The following is a 21,881-nucleotide window of genomic DNA, read 5'->3' as shown; positions in this document are numbered from 1 at the left end:
GTAGAACCTCAGAGTTAGAACACCAGAGTTACAAACTGACCTGTCAACCACACACCCAATTTGGAACCCGAAGTACACAATAAGGCAGCAGCAAAGACCAAAAAACAAGAGCAAATACAGTACAGTACTGTGTAAAATGAAAACTACGAAAAATAAATAAATGGAAAGCAACATTTTTAATCAGCATAGTAAAGTTACAATATTGTATTAAGTCAATGTTCAGCTGTAACTTTTGGAAGAACAACCATAACGTTTTGTTCAGAGTTACAAACATTTCAGAGTTGCGAACAACCTCCATTCCTGAGGTGTTCGTAACTTTGAGGTTCTATTGTAACATTTATAGGACCAAATCTACCAAACTACCAAAGGTCGGTCAGGCAACCAAGAATAGTCCATGGAAATCAATGAGCTTCTCAGAACAGTAAACACTTATTGATACCCTTGAAACTACACGAGATAGTAAGCAGCACCCTTGATAATGTTTTCAGAATGGAGCTTGATATTGTTAAAACTGTTCAAGAGCTGTGCAAAAAGGCTGAGTGATGGCTGTTGTAGGCATAACTTTTCACTCTCCTAACATTTTTGTGCTTGATTTCTCTACCTAAATAGTGAATTGCTGTATGTTTTTACATTTAATGGACCTGTAGAATCTGATTCCCCAAACCATGTAATTCCTTGTGTTAGAAAACAAAAAGGCTATGGCCTTCATCTTGCAAACCATTCCATGCGGGGGAACCCCTGTGATGATCAGATTGGGTTCTGTGAGGGTCCTCCAGCACAGATGATCTGGTAGTTTCAGGGTTTATCACTTTGATGCAGTGTCCAGCTAGTTACACCCATTTTCAGATTCCTAATTGCTTGTTCAGGTGCAAGTCCTGTCATATATTTCATTGTGTACACTTCTTCCTTTTGGGGATATAAGTATTTATAGTATTTATTTATTTGTATACTTGATCTTTATAAAATTCTTATTTTTAATACAAGAATCAATACCTTTTTATTCAATACATAGATTTCAAATGCTCAATACTGGGAGATCTTAGGAGAAGCCTTTCAAAACTGAAGCAATGTGTGAATGAATAAGGAAAGAAAAAACATAGAGCAACTAAACAGATTATTATAATCCCTTTAAAGCATGGAAAAGATAAACAACAGCAAGGAAAATATTATTTAAAATGTGATGAAAAGTTTCTTTTGAAAGCTGATAATGCTGTGTTTGATAAGCCCAACATAATATAGAACAATGTTATCTCCAAGTCATTTTTAAAGGGAATGTATAGTAGGTACAGAATAAAAATAATATAGAAAATTATAATTTTTATTATGGACTCCTAGATGGTATGGCATAGTCACATTAAAAATGTACAGATGGATTAGATTCTATTTCTTTTTCTATTTTAAGATGCTTACATCTTCATTTGCCGTAAAACAGCAATTATATTTTTGATTACGTTTCAAGCCCCATTCACTGTAGGTTATGCACTGCACTCATTGTTGAGTCTAAGAAATGTGTTTATATTTCCTGTCTCTTCACACGCTGGTGATCCAAAAGAAATAGCAGAAATCTTTCTGATTCTAATGGTTTTAGATCAGTCATATGGGTCAGATGGTGCAGGGTTCAAAATCTGGTCATTTGGAGTCACATTATCCACTGAAAGTGAGGCTATTCACTGTTTAATCTGTTTAAATGACATCCTGGCATTTGTATATGATGATGGAAAAACAGGAAAATCATGTCTCTAAAACAAAACAATCACAGTTTAAGAGACAGATAGACAAAAGAACAGGACATAAAATTGGAGTCACGCTAAGGATGAATTTGGTCTATTGAACTACAGTGTTAAAATAGCTATGACCTGATCCTGTTTGTGCAGTTAAGGGTTGCAGGATTGGATCTCTTAAATTTAGTCCTCTAATCTGCTAAAATATTAGTGGTGTAGCATTACTGCCAGGCCTACTGACTTTATGAAGCTTAAAATATAAATACTTTCAAGCTCTTTAATGGCCTGAAAACTTAAGCCTGGAAAAAAGAAGCATATTCCATGGAGACTGGTGTGGTTTGTTATGTGAATAACATAGGGTCCAATCATGTACAATGCTAAATACCTCAAAATAGGCTCAACGCTTTGCCAGACCAGGCCCCGGTTATCTATAAAGAAGCTTGCAGTATTGCTAAAATGTTCTATATGTAAACACAACATGAGAGCTTTCTTGCCTTTGACTTTATTCCCCCATGGACAGACATGGGGCTGTCCAAAATGTCCCCATCTGAGTGAGGGTCATATTGGCAACTTCCCAGAAGCCAGATTTGCATACAATACAGCCTGTTGTATTTGCCTTCATCCTCAATACACAGCTGCTTCTAAGTTGCATGGTTCCAGTCAACCTGTTACAGAGATGGGGTAGATATGCCCAAAGTTCAGAGTATATTGGGATCTGTTGATTGGTCTGCCCCATGTCTAGCTCCCCAATCTTTGCTAATTTGTAGTCTTCACTGCCTCTGCATCATCTCTTTGCCTCTCCAGCACTGCCTGGTTCTCCTTCCCAACAGTCCCAGGGAAAGGCAAACCTCATCTTGGGACCCATGTGTTCAGGAGCTGGTGAGAGGATGCAGGCCTAGCTTGGAGTTCAGTGAGGACATTTTTGAGGGTGGGGGACGGGGGAGGGCATGAAAGGAAAGATGGTCCAGTCCAGTGGTTAGGACCTGGGACACCTGCGTTCAATATCCCATTCCATGATAGACTTCGTTTGTGATCCTATTCTGTCTAACTCACAGGGATGTTGTGTGGGTAAATCCATTAAAGATTTTGAAGTGCTTAGACACTACACTGATTGGAGCTATAAGCACCTATCCTGGATAGACTGATGGATGTAGGAGTTTTGTGGAGGACAGAGCTGAAGGCTCTCCCCACCTCCCCCACAGCATATCTCTGACACCTTCCTTTCCACTTCATTATTCCCTGCACTGTTCCAACACTCCACCTCACTGCTGTCCCCATACTTCCAGCTCACACCAGTCAATAAAAAAGCAACCCCTCCCACCCTAAGACCCTGATTCCTGGCTCACATAAGGAAGACAGGAAGAGGAGCTCAGACTTCTCCCAGAGAAGACCCCCCAACTCAAGATCATACATGGAAAGCAAGGAAAGGGACTCAGACACCCCCTCCTCCCCCAGATCTGTTCCTACCTGGTGTGCTGGGAGACGGGCTTAGACAGCCCCAAATCCTGCACACGTAGAGGAGCGAGAGGATACCATGGGCTGACAGATCCCTTCCCTCCTCTTGCCAACCAGCCCCAAATCCCCAATCCCAACGTCCTCCCGTCCACTTCCCCTAGTACTCCTGCCCCCGACCTTAAAAAACGGACTCTCCAGCTGGAGTGCAATAACCTCCCCTTTCCCCTGAAGACCCGCTCCTGCCCTGACCCTTCCACCCAGGCCTCACCCCTGCCCTGCCTTTTCCCCCAAGGCCCCGCTCCTGCCCTGCCCCTTCCCCCTGAGGCTGCGCCCATTTGCTCCTCTATCCCCATCCCTCCATCACTCACTGCTTTTTCCCTCTGCCTGCCTTCCTGCGAGGGTTAGGAGGGACTTGCCTGGAGAGCATGGGTGGGAGCTGCAGCAGCTTGATGCAGATAGGAGCGGCCCTAGCTGAGTAGGGGCTGCCGTGGGTAATGACTGGGCACATTCCTGCCTCCCCCACCAGAAGTAACTGGACTTTGGGTGTCAAGTCAATAGATCTGACTGGACATTGTCCGGTTCCCTTTTCCACTGGACTTTCTGGTAAAAACCGGCCACCTGGCTACCCTACTACCAATGCCTTTCCCTTCCTCTACCATTTATCCTCCTCACCATAATCTCTCTCCCTTCATTGCATCCCCAAAGCCTTCTCCACCTATACCCCCCAACTACTCCACCCCAATCCTCTCCCCCCAGCACTGCTCTCACAGTTCCACATTCCCCCTCACTACTGCGACACCCCATAGTCCCTCGTTGTGCAGCGAAAACACTTGTAAGAACCTAAAAATGTTATGAGCGTGTCCTGTTAGGGGGCTGTGTAACCGGAGCCCCTTGACCGTAACCCCCCTCAATTCCATGGTTCAAGAAATAAGGATGAGATGATCCTTCTTTGTCTGTCATCCCCCCTGTAGTTAAGCCCTGGCAGCTGATTAACCAGTGCTGGCTCTGCTGTAACAGCCCCCGACACGGTGTGTGTGTAGGATACAGGGACCCTTTGCTGAAGTGACCCAGCTCTGACCCTACACTGCCCCCACCCCCAAGAGGGTACAACACCCAAGCCAGCCTGCCGCTCGAAGGCACTGAGACGTTATGTAACAGCGCTTCTCAGGCGCCACAGAGCCCGGCTGCAGCCCAGATCCCGGGGCCGGGCACAGCTTCCACGACCCCAACTCCCCCCTGCCGTTACGTCAGCAGCACAGGGCAGAGGAAAAGTCCTCCAACAGCCTAGAGGGGCTGGCCGCAGGCGTGCTCTAGCCCAGCCGAACTCTATGGTGGTCGCGCACTTCCGGCTTCTCTGCCGTCTGGAGGATGAGTGACGCCGGGGAGCGGCCACGTGACTGCCCGGGGCTGGGGCCCGAGTTCGGCCCCTCGGCCCTGGGGACCAAAGAGCAGTGAGTCCCGGGCGGGGCGCCCCAGCACCTTGGACGTCGCACCCCCCCCGCCCCGGCAGAGCGCAGGGGTGTTTCCTCCTCCCCCCCCCCGGGAGGCTGCAGGCGGGGCGGGGCGGCGAGGCCCCCGGGGTTCGGTCCCTAGGGGGCAGGCCATGGGTTTGTGTGCAACCAGGGCTCAGGGCCGGGCTTTTCAGAGGGGCTGCGGCTGTTCGGCTCCTAACGAGGGGTGCCAGGTTGGGATGGACTATTCCTGGAGCTTTCATCACGTTGACATTATCTTTAATTAAAGGTTAATCTTTAATTCCTGGAAACTCCAGGGCAGTCGGGTTGGCAGAACTGTCCCAAAGCCCATTGACATTCGCTGGGACCTTGATTCCTGCTTCCTCTAGCTCTGCTGCTGCTGAGCTGTGGTGATGTCTGTGGTGCCGCTGTGAGGTGTCACCCCCAGCCCGGGTGGGCAGGCTGGCAAGTTGCGTTAGGGCATTAAAATAGTGTTGTGGCTTTGGGGATGGCTGGGTATATATCCCCTGGGGATCGGAAGGGTTGTACTTGGGTGCTGGCCAGACACTGTGCAAACCTTTGATCACACAGCTTGGGTGCTGGAACTGTGGGTGCAGGGGGAGCTGCCACAACCCTGACTTGAAGTGGTTTCCATTATATACAAGGCTTACAGTTTGGGTCATTGGCTTTCAGCACCCCTGCTAAAAAAATTGTTCCAGCATTCCAGGGTCATGCTGCCATTTATAACGTGAGCTCCAGCACAGCTAGCATATATAATGTATTTCTGAGTTGGAAATCAAACCTCACTGCTGATAGATACTCTTTGGGCTTGCCTACACAGAAAAATTGACTGCTATAGCTATTCCAGAACAGAGTGATTTCAAAGCAGAATAATTCATTCCTCAATAGCTATTCTGGGCAATTTCCCCATGTAGACAATTGTAAAGTAAAAATGGTCAGCTTTTTGTAATTTCTTATTAATGACATTTTCCCCAGGCACTAGATCTCAGCGAAGTTAGTTGCATCTCTCTCTCCTTGTTTCAGTATTTTCTTTTTTTAATTTGATTGTGAAGTTTAGGAGGAGAACATGTGACTTTAAATATGTAGCAATGTGTTATAGGCCTAATATTTTCTCTTGAACCTGAGGAATGAATCCTTCGTAAATTGTACAGTTTTCCAATTATTCTTCTTCACCTGCTACAGAAAAAAAAGTTGTTTAAAAGAAGTTTTTTGGACACTTTTAGAAAAATACATGATAACCGCTACAAAAATTACAACCTTAGAAGTTAGTGGTTCTGAAAGCTTTTTATAATCCTACAACTTGAAAGCAGTTCTATTTTAAAATGCAAAATTTAAACAGGAGCTAAAATATTTCAAGTTTTAAACTCAATCTGAGGAGCAATCAGAAAAATCTACCTCTCCCCCCCCCAGTGCAGTTCATATCTAGCAACATGAACCTTTTCAGTTCACTCTGATCATCCAGCGTTATCTGGACTGTGGACAAAATGTTCCACATCAGTTTGTATAGTATACAAATAAACCTTTGACTGAGCAATACCATGGAGAACATAACGAGTTCTAACGTGGATCATAAAATCACTGAGTGTGCCATTCATTTGTGTCTCAGGTTTTGTAAGGTTCAGATTGGCAGTGATTTCCTTTATTTTTGCTTGATGTTCTCAAGAGTTTGTAAGGAGCTTCACACCTTTGAGTGCTGAAAGGCTCCAGAAAAGGAACATTGCAGCTTATGAGTATGACAGACACCATTATATCCTTCTTGATCTGAGGTTATGGGGCAAGTGATGCTGCTTTTCCACAATTTCAGCCAGTAGGTTTTAGCCCACAAAATCTTGTGCCCAAATAAATTTGTTAGTGTCTAAGGTGCCACAAGGATTCCACCTTGATTTAACCACTGGAGAATCTCCCCTGGGTTAGCCTGGGCATATAGTCACCATAGCCATTTCCATGCCACCTCTTAAATCTTGGTTGCTGTTATAGGAAGTGTGGTATGGGATAAAGAGATAAGACTGGGGCTCCCAGCAATTCCTAGCTTCTATAACAGTCCATTGGGGCTGTTAGCAGCTAGTGGAGATTATAACAGTCTGACCTACTCTGGAGGACTAACTCAATGTGCAGAACAACCCCAGGATCAGGGAAATGCAAAAACACACTGTTGCCCCCTGCCCTCATACCGCTCCTGGGTTGTGCTATACACTTCTCAAATGGAGCTGGAAATCCAGCCCTTTGTTTTGATGCACGTGTCAACAGCTTATGGGTTGGACATGGGGTATACGATATGTGAATACAATCTCCACCCGTGCCCTTTCTTCTTGATCATTCATCTATGTCATTCCTGTGTTAATTTCATATTCTGTTCTCTCTTCCTCTCTAGTTGGGATGCTGCATATGAAAGTGAATTACAGATTTTTCAGGAGAGTGGAGATGCTGGGGAAATTTGGTAAATAAAGAGAATAACTATCAATGGACATATGCATACAGTATTTTTATTCTTTTGAAAATATATGGAGTAAAAGCAAAATAAAAAACTCATCGGGTCACTGGATAGTTCAAAGTATTGGTATTATGATATGGAGCTTTTCACCTTGGAGTCACCAATTCCTATTTGGCCCAACTCTGTTGTGACTGAAGATTGTTAATTACTCCCTGAAAATTAGTTGTTGCCTGTACGATGAGTTGGTGGTTGCAGTCTGTTTTACTAGTAGGCACGTACTCACATCACCAAGGACATTCATTATTATCATCAGAGACTAAGAATTAAATAGGCAGCATAGGGAAGCTTCCAGTGCAGTCTTTATTTTATGTGGCCATAAGGAGGGCCTTAGTTTCCAATACTGCTAATCCCAGCGGGATTTAAGCCATTTGGTTTACTTAAAACTTAAACAAATCAGACTTGGAATATGATCTATGTAGGTTGTTGCCTAGATGCTATAGTGACAGGTGTTTTGGGAATGCCAGATAGGGAGAGAGATGAAGTGCTGCTGTGCCTTTCATGTGTCTTGGATATGTTGATTACTTAAGCCTCTGTTTATGATAGGTTTGGAGAAGAAAGCATGATTCGTTTAATCAGATGGATGGAAAAACAAAAGATCCCTCTGGACAGCTCTGTGCTTGACATTGGAACCGGAAATGGTGTTTTACTTGTTGAATTGGTTGGTATTTTGTAAAATTACAGAATCAAGGCTAAGAACAGAGGATATAAATTTACTGCAAATGAGAGAATATTTCCCCGTGAACCTAAGTTGCTCAGGCTTCAGCTTCAGCCCTGGCTGGCAGGGTTTGGCGCCCCAGGCTTCAACCCCAGGTGATGGGGCTTCAGCTTTCTGCCCTGGGCCCAAGCAAGTGTAATGCCGACCCTGCTTTGTGGACCCCCTGAAACCTGCTCGTGGTCCCCCAGTGGGCTACGGACCCCTGGTTGAGAACCACTGGTTTAGATTACAACTTCTTGGGAAGTCTTCTGAACACTTTAAAGGGAACTGTAAATTTGAAGTCTAATCAGTTTCAAAAACTGTTATAAGTAATATCTGGTTCTGTACCAGCTTCTGAATACCCCTGCCATGGTTTGTAGACTTACTATGATATTTTCTTATGTTTTAAAATGCTTTTCTGACATACTGTAGTACATGGGAAATAGTGAAATTGACTAATATACAAAGGACTTTTAAAAAAAGGGAGGGGGCAGGGATAGCTCAGTGGTTTGAGCATTGGTCTGCTAAACCCAGGGTTGTGAGTTCAATCCTTGAGGGGGCCACTTAGGGATCTGGGGCAAAAATCAGTTCTTGGTCCTGCTAATGAAGGCAGGGGGCTGGACTTGATGACCTTTCAAGGTCCCTTCCAGTTCTAGGAGATAGGTATATCTCCAATTATTATTTAAAAAAAAATGCTTTGGTAGAATATCCTAGCTGGTTTAGATTGAGTCAGTGTATGGTATTCACTGTACCAGCACTTCTCCATAGGCTTTAGCAGTTACAGCAGAATTTGCATTTGTGTGTGGTTTTTGTATTTTTTTTGGAAGTTTATAGTCTCCATGAATGTGAGCCAGTGCTGTCTTGTCCTCCTAAATCTGCAGATAGACAGAAACAGTAGCACTGAGAAGTATAACTGCCCCATCTATCTCATTAGATATGTTACTTTGAAACCAATAGTTTTAAATTCACTAACACTTCCATTGCAGAAGAATGTAGTTATTTTGGATCATACTTAAGTATTCTACCACCCTTGTATCCGACCCCTGATGTTACTTGTAAACATATAATGAATTTTTATTCCATATCAGGAAAGGTAAAGATGATCTGGGAAATCCACTTCTAAAGGCTATTAGCACCGCATTCCTTCCCCTCCACCCCCCAAAAAAAATTATCCCTCAAGATATGAAGTGCCCCAAAGTACTGTGGTTGGACAAGGAAAGTTATTATTTAAGTGAAGTGCTATTCTGAAAAATGACTGTCATGTTGATTGTTTACTCTCAACTCGAGATGAGATTTGCTCAGTTTATAAGAAAAAGTGTTAGTTTTTCCAACTGGCAGCTCTGTAACCTCAGCCTGGGATCTGGAAGTAATGCTGGGATTCTTCTGGCTCATGTATCATCAACAGTAATAAAATTCTACAGTGGGAAGCTAGGACCTGATAATTCCATAGAAACTGCAGTGCTGAAAGAGCCAAAATGAAGTTAATTAACTAAATAGAATGGAACATCTCCGGAACGTGGTTGTACAGGGTATGTGGTGGACTGTCATCAGAGCACGAAGAGGTGAAGTGAAGTCATATCTTGGTTCCCAGGGGAAAAGTAGACACATGTATAAACAGTCAGGAACAATAAGTGGGATTATACTAAGAAAAATTATTCCCATGGAGGTTAACGCTGGTCGAAGCATTGTTAACTCCTGTGTGGCAAGGCTGTATATAGATGAGGCAGAGCTGATTGACAAAAGTAGGTGGCTCTAGAAGAAATCAAGCAGACACAGAATGCCACATGCCAACATACCTTAGGCAGGTGCACCACATGAGTGACCATTGTGATGCTAACAGATCCTGATGCCCACCCATAAGCCAAAGCACCCCAAAGTGGGTACAGTACTCACATTGTTGCCTTTATCGTATACAGCCATTCCACAAGTTTCAAGAGACAAACTCTTGAAAACTTCCTCTGTCGTCCTTTCCTTTATTTTTCTCCTCTTTTCTTTCTGTCTCTGCTCCCAGTATTTGTTATCCCACCACCCACAATGCGGGGTCCTCTTGCTCTTTGGCATATGTGTATCATGAGGAGCCTGCAGACCTGCTTGCTGTGGGTCTAGTGTACTGAATTGCAGAGCAGTTGTGACTTCTGCCTCTGTGATGAGCTTTTCTCATTCAGCTACCTTTTCCTGGATACAGCACCAGGAATATAGCCCATTCACTATTAATAGCTACGGAAAGACTGATAGAGCAAGCAGGCCACCGCTTATAACTCTGACCTCTCTGTTTCCTGAATGGTAGGAGAGCAGAGAACATCTGGGACCCCTACTAACAGAGATTGTAAGTACATCCTTTAATGAGGGAAATCTACCACCCAATTCAGAACATGCAGTGATCTAGCCAACACTAAAGAAACCATTGCTCAGTGCTAGTGACCTCACAAACTCTGACCCAGTATTTAAGCTGCTTTTTCTAAGCACACTAATCAAGAAACCAGCAAAAAGCATTTTCCAGCACCAACTACCAGTACCATCAGTCAGAGCATGGTACACAATTGGTTGCTCTGGTGTGTGATTTTTTCCTGTCTGTATAAGAAGGTAGTTAATCCACATACATTCAGCTGGAGCACTCTGCAGCATTCAATACCATTGATCTCCAAATGCTCCTGTCTTGTCCCAAGAGAATGTAGGTGAAGCTGTAGGGTGAGCAGAAACTCCCTCAAGTGAATCATGTTCCTCAAACATCAAATTGAGAGGGCTGGTACGGGAACTGTTCTACCTCCAAAGTCCTCAACTATGAAGACTCTCAAGGCTCTGGAAGCTCTGGGAGGACAACAGAGGCAGAAGTCTTAGCAGTACACAGCTCCTTGTCAAATCTTTCCATGCCAAATGTGAACAACACAGTCTCTCAGCTTTCTTGATGTTTAGCTAAAATTTAGAGCCTAGATTAAAAGCTGGTTAAAGCTGAACTCACAGAGGTTATGCTGTTCGGGGAAAAAAGTGCTGCAAAAAGCATGTCTTTGTATATCTCCTGCTGTCCGGGGCATCAGCCTTCTTATTAAGTCAGTGCACAGCCTTGGATCCCTTTGAACTTCTTAATGCCATTGGATTCCCAAATGGCCATCTTGTCATAAGAACATTTTATATCTTCCGCTGGCCAGGAGATCGCACCTTCTGTGGTGGATTCAAACCTGGCCTCTTGTGACATCCAGGCTTCATTTTTGAAATTCATTGAATGAAACCACACACACTCTGGTAAAACGCCAGCAGGTACAAGATGTTGTAACTCATCTGCTTAGCAAAAGGTTTGCCATTAACATATTACCTCTGTGCTCTGCTCTCTGCACTGGTTTATTGAGTACAGAGTCGAACTCAATGTCTGTATGGCACAGCACATAACTGGCTTGTGGAACTCACTGATAATACTGAAGCAAAGAACTCAGTAGCATTCAAATAAGGATTAGACGTTAATGTGAATAATCAGAATATCATATGCAGTTACCCCACCTAGGATAAAAAGTATTAGGGATTTGAGTATGTTTAAGGACAAATCAGCTACCTGCCTGAATTTAAGGAACAATTTCCCCATAACTATGTTATTGTATAATTGTCCAGTATGGAGGATTTACTCTGTCCTTTGAAGCATCTGATCCTGGCCATTATTGTGATGTATATGGAAATTCCTGTTGTCTAGTTTCCTTTTTGGTGCCAATTAGAGGGGATGTATTATTGTATTTTATAACTACTTCTGCAGCGTGTTACTTGTCATGGTTCTGCAGTTTTCCATCTGTTGGAAGGAGCTAGCTCTTAGTTAACAATTCTGTTGATAATGTACAAAACAAAATAGAATAACAGCTCATGCTCTCATAGCTTTTTTGGTTCTACAGAGGCATCAGTAATAAAAATGAGTAAAAGCTTTTTTTGTCATTAGGATGACTAGAATTGACTTGGATTATACACCGGGAGCAGACCTGCTGAGTAAGGATAGTTTGCTACCATGCTGAGTAAGATTCTCTCTCTTTCTCTAGGCAAAATGTGGTTACACTAATCTCACTGGAATTGATTACTCTCCTTCTGCAATACAACTTTCTCAAAACATAATAGAGAAAGAAGGGCTGTCTAATATTAAATTGCAGGTAAGTGTTCAGAGGGATTATGTTAAGGAAAACAGAAAGCACTTGAACCTGAGCGATTAACGAGTCACTTGATTTCAGACACATGTTAATATACTGACTACATTTTTTTGAAATCTAATTGTAGTTGTGCTCACTTGAAGGGGACTCTAACCAACCACTTATTAATACGTCTGTATTTACCAGAAGATCTCTTGGTTGGTGAAGGTTTTACTCCCCTTGACACCTGTGCAAAACTCAAAGACTCATAGACTTTAAGGTCAGAAGGGACCATTATGATCATCTAGTCTGACCTCCTGCACAATGCAGGCCACAGAATCTCACCCATCCACTTCTATAACAAACCCTATGTCTGAGTTATTGAAGTCCTCAAATTGTGGTTTGAAGACCTTAAGCTGCAGAGAATCCTCCAGCAAGTGACCTGTGCCCCATGCTGTAGAGGAAGGCGAAAAACCTCCAGGGCCTCTTCCAATCTTCCCTGGAGGAAAATTTCTTCCCAACCCCAAATATCACTATCAGTTAAACCCTGAGCATGTGGGCAAGACAGCTCCCATTTAGGCTAACGAGTGTCATCCCTGAGCAAGGGGAGAGACTAGATTACACTTTAAAAGATCAATTCTGTTTTCTAGAATATATACTCTGACTTTTTCAGGTAAGAAATAGCAGACTAAATATGTCAAACTACAAAAAATTCAACAATGGTACAGACACAACTGCTTTTCATGCTGACCAGTTCATTGTTACCTTGTGCTCCCACTGTCTGGATGTTCTCTTTTCTTATACTGAGGGCAGGTCTACACTACAGCAGGGATTGACCTCTGAAATCGATCCACCAATGGTCAATTTAGCAGGTCTAGTAAAGACCTGCCAAATCGACAGCAGATTGCTCTCCAGTCAACCCCGTACTCTACCCCCAACGAGAAGGGTAAGGTAAGTCGATGGGAGAAAATCTCCCATCGACCCCCCATGGTCTAGACCCCGCAGTGACTAAACCTAGGTCAGTTTATTGTGGTAGTCTGGGCATAGCCTTAGAATAGATCATGAACTCCTTGGGCCATGTCACTTGTGTTCTGTTTATATGTTGCCTAGCACTCTGGGACCCAGGTCCATGATTGAGGCCTCTCAATGCTGCCACACAGCAAATAGTAAATAATATCGTAGAGTGAACTTCCAAATACATTAAAGATTGTGAGGTGCTTAAATACTACTGCAGTGGAGGCCAACTAAAGCACTTCAAATACGTAGGCATGTAGCTGGGCTTAACTAAAGATTTTTGCATAATGCAAAGGGAGAATCAAATTGACATGGCACCAAAATTATGCGAAGCAGTTGCATGGTAACCACTTCCCAAGTAGACCTAGTATAAGGGACTCATGCAGCCCATGGAGGGATGGACTTGATCCTATCTGTAAGGTACTCATGCAGCCTGTGCAGAAGTTGTGACTGAATTAGTATAATTTACTCCCTATTGGTCATTGCCCACCAGAGGATGGCCAGGCTGGCTATATAAGAGCTCAACGAGTGCCAGTCAGTGTCTGCTCAGGGAAATGGCTGCATGTCTCCTTACCCACTAGGTGCTGTGTTGTGTGCTTGGAATAAAGCCTGAAACTGTTTCAGCTGATTCTGAGTCTGTTGTGAGTGTTATCTTGTTCCATGACACCTAGATGTTGTCAATTTTTGTGCCCTCACAAATGACAGCACCAGTCTGCATTAGAGATGCAGCACTTCCCAACTAAAAGATGATTATTTACATAGTGGTACACTTTTGATTTAGGTAAAAGACTTCTTGATTCCAGCAGCTGAGCTATCAGGATTTCAGATTTGTATTGACAAGGGAACCTTTGATGCCATAAGCCTTAATCCTGACAATGCAGCTGAGAAGAGGAAGCAGTATGTGAAATCCCTCTGCACGGTATTGAAAATGGAAGGCTTTTTCCTCATAACCTCTTGTAATTGGACCAAAGAGGAGCTGCTAAATGAGTTCAGGGAAGGTAAGTAGTTGGGCAGAGTTATCTGCCAACTTGTGGTTGTTTAAGGTTTTGGTAGATAAATGTTAATGTCCTTTTATTGCCATGTTTATTTTATCCGAGCAGGATTAGACATCACAGCGATAAAACGTGGGTGTGCGTCCTCAGCCTTATCCTCAGTACAGCTTCCATCGTTGTAGGCATGGGTAGGGAATTCTGGCTCCAACTTTTACCAGTATAGATGCAGTTCAGAAGTGAGGATTTTTTAATACCTTCCAACCTCAGAGGACAAGAATTGCAGGCAAGTTATTCTGGAGAAGAAGAGAATTATTTACCAGTATGGCTTTTTTTCCTCTGGTCTTTAAAATAGATCCCCCATTCACCCACCCAGCTCACCTTTAAAATTGGGATACATTGTTATCTTTTCTCTTAGTCACAAAGGAACTGGCAGTTGTAGGCTGTGACATTCCATGTGCACTCACATGTCACTTGCTCAGTGAACCTCCTGATGGGTCTGAATTCTTTTACTTGCTAGTCAGCTTCTGAATCTTATGCCTGAAGCTTGAAACCCAAGTGTACTGAGAACTAGAATTGCTGGCAAATTCTTATCTTTTCTGTCGTTAGTCTGCACAATGCAGCTAGCTAAGGTTTTATTATCTATGGAGAAGTTTCAGCTATATAAAGAAGCAATATAAAACACAGCACTATAAATTTACAAAGTAACTGACTTGCTTGCTTTCCATATGAATTAAGAGTGGTTTGCAAAAGGTTATCCAAGGGAAGAGTAACATGACTTCTTAATAAAAGCATTAATTTCTGTCTGGCAGGATTTGAAATTCTGGAGGAGTTGCCAACACCCAAGTTCTGCTTTGGAGGGAGAGTTGGAAACAGTGTAACAGCCTTGGTTTTCCAAAGAAAAAAATAAGGCCATCCATCTTGGACAAATTAGATTAGCTGAGAAAAGAAAAGTCTTCACTTCAAAGTAAATCTGATGCAAAGGAGAGAGAGAGAGAGAGGGAGGAAAAAAACGCAGGATCTGTGTAAATAACTGCTCACTGAGTGCACAATAAGACACAGTGCATGTGCTGAACTGCAATGGGCCTCCATAAAATTTCAGGGCAAGTTATATACAGCTGAAATGTTTCTAGGGTAAATTCTGCCTTTGTGCTGTTTCTCTTTGTTATAGCTTCATTTATTTCAATAAAATTGTGTGGGTGTAAGTGCAGGAAAATGTGGCACTCTGATTTTTCAGAGACCAGCTAAAACTATTCACATTACTTTTGCATTTGAAGTGTAAATATTTTTTTCCTATTTAATTTTTATTTTGGTTTCTAGTGAACAGTTTAAAATAAATGTAAGCAGTAATTGAATCATACAAAGCAAGAAGTCTTATTTCTGTGTTGTTTGGCGTAATAACGAATGTACTTTTAAGATCTAAACACTGGGCAATGTTTTATTTTATTTTTATAAAGGAAACATGCATGTTACAGTGTAATCCAAAATCAACATTTAGTTAAATAAGGTGGAAAATGAGTGTAAAGATTGTAGCACTCACAAGACATTATAATGTAGTGCCTTAGGGTAGGATTTTCATAAGTGCTCAGAATTCACCTACTTCTACTTCCACCAAAGTCCATTGACTTCAGCGGGAGGAGAGTTAGGCTCACACTGAGTGCTTTTAAAAATCCCTCCCTGAATCTCTAGTATATGCTCGCTAATACTGATCAGTACCGTCGATCCAATTAAATACTTGAAGATGCTGTTTGGTGTTATTACAGACTCTCAGTAGCATATATGCTTACCTATTTCAATATTAATTAATTGTATGCTAATATTTTAGGAAGGGCCAGTAATGAACATCATCTTCTCCAGTGAATTTTATATGACATTTTAGTGGCATAATACCCAAACAGAGACCACAAAACCCCACATCCCCAGCCTAATAACCCATGACTGATTATATTTATTATTATTTTTAACCCATGTTCATTTCTTTGTTTATTATTTTATAGTTGTGGAATAATGACATAGCTGCCTGGAGAGACAGGAAAGAAATATTTCTCCTCCTTTTATGACTTGTCCCACGCACATTTTCAAATGGCAGTAAACATGACATTTCAAGCATCCAACAATTCCCATTAGGCAATTTGTTCTCATAGAAGAAGAATGTCGTGTTTACTCATCAGGGAAATGCTTTCCTAGTTCTCAGTCTGAACAGGTTGGTTGGGTGCACGGAATCCTAGAGGGGAAGGGAATCCTCCCTTCCCCTCTGTTGGTCTAGTGCTTCCCCTCTGCAAGAAATAAGGACCAGAAGAGCTGTACAGCAAGAGATCCTCCCTCCTTAACCAGCCCCCTAGTGTGGGATTCCTAAATTCTGCACCTCCTTGCACAGTGGAACTGTGCTAATTCCACTGAAAAATGACCCAACAGAAGTAGAGATCAGGTTTTGGTCCCAAACAAATAGATTTCTTTGTATGCTTAAGCAGCCTAGTATCCTTACATATGTTCAAAGTAAAAAAAAAAAAAAAACCCCACAATCCCCCCCACCCCAGATTGTTAGATGTGGTGATGTTGCCATTTGAATAGCCAGTGGGGTAGTATTTACTACATCCCATCTAAAGGTTTCCAGCAGCAGATAGGACTACTAGTACATGTAAGAGTTGCCCATCATCAGTTCATACCTTGGATATATTGATGAGATAACAAATCTTTAGAGAGATGTTCCCAAGCCTTAAAATGTGGGTCTGGATTTTTGTAATAAATTTGGGATCAGGTGGATCCAATACAAGCAGATTTTAACTGGCACATACACCATTATGGGGTGTTTAGATATGAGGCTTCTGTTTTATTCCCATCTGTAATCTTCGCTAATTTAGGAGTGATATAGGGTTTAAAAGCATCAAAATAAATCAACTCTGATCGCAAACTACAGGAAATTCCTTTAATCAACTAACAGGAATTTAACCATAATTTCTCAGTCTGTAAGACTTCCATGGCGTAGGCCTGTTATTGCTTTGTTTTGTTTTTTAAAATGACTGATTTCTATTTTTATCCTTGCAGACCATATAAAAATATTAAGTCTCTCCAACTATTTATTCAAAGCTTGACTTGAAGAATTCTTGCAAACAAATGTTCATCAGGCAAAGTTCGTGATAGAACTGAAATTGGATCAATCCTCTGACATTTTATTTTTTCAGCAAAGCTTTTAACAGTAAAGGTTATAACTTCTCATCTTAACACTGGTTTGAAGATTTTCTATGGGCCCTATTGTCCACTGTGTGAGAAAGTTTCTTCTGGATGGTTTCCATGGTGTGGGAAAGAGGTGGATTAGCTCCCCAAACCCATGGATCTTTGTAGGGAAAGCTAAGGCCCTATGACTCACTGCAGTATTCCCTCCCAGTTCTCCTCAGCAGTATAGCTCGATAGGCAACAAGGCCTGCATAGGTGCTATACACTGCCTTCAAACATCTTTCCCTACCTGCTCTCCTTGAAAGGGAAAGGGGTGGGGAGGGGTTTGGTAGTGCAGAGGAGATACACACACCTGTTCGAGGAGCACTGTCAACTTGGAAATAATCTTTCCATTTGCAAATGTTGTACCTAGTATTGTAACAATTAACTCCCCCTCCAGCCCCCCAAAATTACCGTAGCTGGAAGTGTGTAGAGAGGAACTCCACCCCCACCCCAGGTTGCTTGCTTTGTGCATCTGTAAGCACTCTATCAGAGGGGTAGCCATGTTAGTCTGGATCTGTAAAAGCAACAGAGAGTCCTGTGGCACCTTATAGACTAACAGACATATTGAAGCATGAGCTTTCGTGGGTAAATACTCACTTAGTCGGATGCATGTAAGCACTCTGTATAGTCAGTTTCAATGTTTAATTGATGGTTAGTTGTGTTTCCTTGTCTCATGCATTACTCTGGGATGGACCTTACCAGTGTGCTGTTCCTCAGGCTCTGCAAGAAGGTGCTTTATCAGTAACAAGAGCAATAAAACTAAAAAGGAAGAATCAGTAGACAGGAAGTAGTGGAAGAAATGGGGTGGCCCAAGCAGGTTTGCTGGGATTGATTAATAGATTTTAATTCTAGAAGGGGCCGTTATGTCAACACAGGCCATAAATCTAACAGAGTGGTTCCTCCATGCCCAAAAGACTCTTCTAATCATAAACAGGAGAGCAGAAAAACCTGGTTTAAAGATAATTTTTCTAAAAAGAAAAAAAAAAAGGACCTGTTTGAAGGATGCTCTATCAGAAACCTGATTTGTTTTAATATTTGTTTTTTAAAACTGGAGGTTTCCAGTGTGTCTTTAATATAAACTTAATCAGCTTGAATTTTTTCTTGATTAAAGGCTATGGAGGTGACTTCTCAGAGACAGTCTCTGTGTCTGGGTCATACGCTGTGTTCTACATTTCCTTACCAAGTTAAAGCCTACAAACATTTATACTCATCAATGGACAACAAACTTTTAAAAAGGGAGGTTGAGACATGCTTTGGAGGAGTGGTTCTCAACATGTGCATTTACTAGTTCACAGGGACTTGGCTGGTCACGCAGTGCTGGATCTCTTCCTTGTTTCCAACTGCTGAGCCGTATTAAAAGAAGCTAAAAATACACTAAATACTTTCCTCCTGTTACTTTGCCAGATAAAAAATTGCTGTAGTTGTCACGGGTATGTTATGTGATCACTGTTGAATGTGAGGTTTGGGGCTAATCACTACCCATGAACTGATAAAGGATTAGACCTCAGACTTTGCCTATGGAACCAAAGTATGGTTGGATATCACGGCAGGACTGCCGTTGGGGTGTGTGTGTCTTTGGTTGGGTATGTGCTTCAGCAGAAGATGAAGGGGAAGCAGGGAAGGGTTTCTGATACAAAGCCCACTGAAGTCAATGGAAGTTCTATTGACTACAGAAGGCTTTGCATCAGGCCCAAAGGGTCTAATCTAAAGCCAGCTGAAGCCAATGTAAAGGCTCCCATTGATGTCAATGAGCTTTGGTTCATGCCGTATACAAAGAAGTGGGCTGTGAGCAGCGTATTCTCTATGAGGTATCTACAGCTTTGGAATTTATTTCCCTCCTAGTCCTCTTGAGCAGTTAAACCTTCAGGGCCTGGTGCAAAGGTGGTATGATCTAGGCATTTGAGGTAGCAGTGCATTAAAGCTTGGAGAGGTTTGCTGTGGGGCTTGTTTTATCTGCAGTCCTATATGTATTTTACACTGAGAAAACCAGGCCCTTGCATTTAAATTGTATTGGGAAAGTAAACTATCAAGGTGCCATAATTTGGATGGGGGCCTAATTCTTCACTGAGCCTTAGTCCCACCTATGTGGGGTTGGCAGTTTGAGTTCTTCTTTTCCATTCCAGTCTGTCTTGAAGCTGTTCTTAGGAAACTCCATAGCTAATCAAATTCTTTTGTATGACATCTATCCATCTAGTTTTGGGGTCTGCCAACCCTGCTTTTAATCTCTACATCTAAGTTTAACACCCTGTTTACTATATATTCTTCTGATCTTCTTTTCACATGCCCACAGCATCTAAGCCTGGATTCCTTCAGCTTTTCTATAATCGGTAACACCTTCACACTTCCCCTAATTCGTTTGTTCTGAACATGGTCTACCCTTGTAACTCCAAGCATTCATCTTAACATTTTCATTTCCACCGTATTCAAGATCTGCTCCTCGCTCTTCCTGAGTGCCCAGCATTAAGAGACACACAAAAGTGTAGGCCTAATTACCATCTTGTAGATCTTACTTTTTCAATTTGATAGGCATTCTCCTGTTGCAGATCAGTGCAGTCACTTCTCTCCATTTAGTTCATGCCTTCCCCGTTCTACTAATGGGGGGCAGAGGGCCTTGGTTATTTTTTTATAAATAAATATGTATGTATTTAAGAGGACAACTCTAATGGCATTTCTACACATGGGACTCTTTTAGACCCACTGGGTAAATATGTTCCCCAAAACAATTGATTCTTGGTAAATAAAAATCCCCCTGTTCTTCACAACAAAACATTTAGTTGAAATAAGTATTTCCCTATCTTCAATGTCACACAGGGTTTTTTTTTTAAAAATAAGGAAATGTAATACAAGAAAGGTCATGAGATAAGCTGACAAACACCAGGAAATTCAAAATGAAGGCTGATGCTCCCTTAGTTTCTGACTTCCACCCCTTTGTAACCATACTATTCTTTATAAATAAGGGGATATGTTTACATGATGGTAATTGTCACTTAGTGAGCAGGAACTATCACTTTCAAAGGCTATTATATGCTGCTAGTTTTTGGTGTAATGTTTGTGGAGAGGCTTAGAGGTTAAGGAATTAATATTTGGTTTTTCAGCTTTCATATCTGGCCAGACTAAACTGAAATCATTTTGGAGGATCTGGGTTTTTAGAAGATATTGGATTACATCATAAAAGTAATAGAATTATAGCTCATTGGCTGCTGCTGCTCCATAGAGGGCCAGAGATGAATAAGCATGTAATTATATCTTTTTGTTCCTTTAGGAGAATATTCTTCAGATTAAAACTGCAACTTTTTGCATTGTACTTGGTTTATATCTGAACATGGGTATTAGGGACTCACTATATTGATTCCAAAATTAAGATTATGAGAATTTCTGTAAATCCAGAGTTGCCAGCTCTTATGGTTTTATCACAAGTCACCCCATATTTAGTGATTTTAAAGGCTGCTTTCTTCCAAACATTTCTCATGCACAGTCTCTTCCAAGAATATTTTTTAGAAGTTTGACACTCAGACAATTGAGTATTTTTTAGTTAAGGAGAAAGTGTCCAATCAAAATCACTCTGATCTAAACCCATCAAACTTGTTATAAGCGGATTCTAACTAGCACGTAGGACTATTTTTTCTCAAGTTCTAGGGATGACCTGTCCTCCATGTGCATCTATAACTTATCTGAGACTTTTGGATAATTCTGTAAGTTTCTCTTCACCTGATTTTAACTCACTTTGCTTTTTAAGGAGTCCTGGGGCCTTTTAGCATGCCCAGTGCTTTTGCTAATATAAGGTGATATGGAGTTTGTGAATTTTGTACTGATACTTCCTAAAGATTGCAGGTTATTTATGACTTTTAGAAAAAAAAAATCACATTCCCACTTAGTTGTGGTCTCACCTGCCTTAATCATCAGCCACCAGCGTCCATGCTTCAAGATCCTAGCAGGCAGCGTTGTCACACACACACGCGCGCACGCACGCTGCTGCCACACTCTCCCCCTGGACCTTTCTTCTAGCGATAGCCATACTATGGGGCGAAACTCTTAGTTACCCCCCACCCCACATACAGCCCCTAAGCCACTGGCATTTCCCATCATTCCTGGCTTCCTTTTGAGCAAAGAGGTGCCTGTCTCCTGCAGGCGCTATTGTATACAGTGACAAAGGGGCTCCAGAATTAGTACTGCCATGCTGTGTGCTGGGGAGGGGGAAGTGGCTTTCCCTCATAGCATTCTCCTGGGTCAAAGACACCTGAGTCTCTAAGTTTCTACCTTCCATCAGCAGCCTCCTGTTCCCTCAGATATGCTAAAGCATTTTCCCAGCAGTGGAAATGTTACAGGGGTCACACAATAATAGAAATCAATGGAAAATATCTTTGCCTTAATGTAGTTGGGTGGGGCAAAGATAGAAAAAACAAGGGCAGTCTAAAGGTTGGTACTAGAATCTCAACTGCACATTGCCTGAACTCCTAGGATTTAGAAACAGTACAGCAAAATGCCCATCATTAAAAATAGCCAAAGAAAGCCATTGAACAACACAGGAGTTATACTAGAGAACAAAGAAGTTGTACGGAATATTTTTGAAAGCTGCGGCTTTAGTTTCTACTTTGTTGAGGGAGTGGCAGATTGTTCATCAAAATTCCAGCTCCATACAGCCACAATCTTTTGTGACGTTAAAGTAGTCACTGTGTAATGATCACAGAGACAGATGTATCATCATTAGAAAGTGAGAGGCAACACTGTCCAG

The 21,881-nt window shown here is 42.1% G+C and overlaps 1 protein-coding gene across 6 annotated transcripts in view; it reads left to right on the top strand.

Moving 5' to 3' along the window:
• Window positions 1-4,515: 4,515 nt before the first annotated feature.
• EEF1AKMT2 (EEF1A lysine methyltransferase 2) overlaps window positions 4,516-21,881 on the top strand; it is a 60,986-nt gene continuing 43,620 nt past the window's right edge. For 3 of the 6 annotated variants that reach the window (XM_030571328.1, XM_030571329.1, XM_030571327.1), the window contains exons 1-5: window positions 4,516-4,627; window positions 7,020-7,085; window positions 7,683-7,797; window positions 11,847-11,954; window positions 13,726-13,942. In XM_030571328.1, the coding sequence (XP_030427188.1) occupies window positions 4,545-4,627; window positions 7,020-7,085; window positions 7,683-7,797; window positions 11,847-11,954; window positions 13,726-13,942 (589 nt within the window). In that variant the 5' untranslated portion in view covers window positions 4,516-4,544. Of the gene's footprint in view, window positions 4,628-7,019; window positions 7,086-7,682; window positions 7,798-11,846; window positions 11,955-13,725; window positions 13,943-14,044; window positions 14,219-14,745; window positions 16,403-21,881 lie in introns of those variants that run through there. The other 3 variants (XM_030571331.1, XM_030571330.1, XM_030571332.1) reach the window with 3 other exon arrangements.

This window comes from Gopherus evgoodei, chromosome 7 (genome assembly GCF_007399415.2).
Source record: "Gopherus evgoodei ecotype Sinaloan lineage chromosome 7, rGopEvg1_v1.p, whole genome shotgun sequence".
NCBI lineage: Eukaryota > Metazoa > Chordata > Testudines > Testudinidae > Gopherus > Gopherus evgoodei.
The sequence above is the reverse complement of the archived record's forward strand: the minus strand, read 5'-3'. Positions and strand labels throughout refer to the sequence as shown.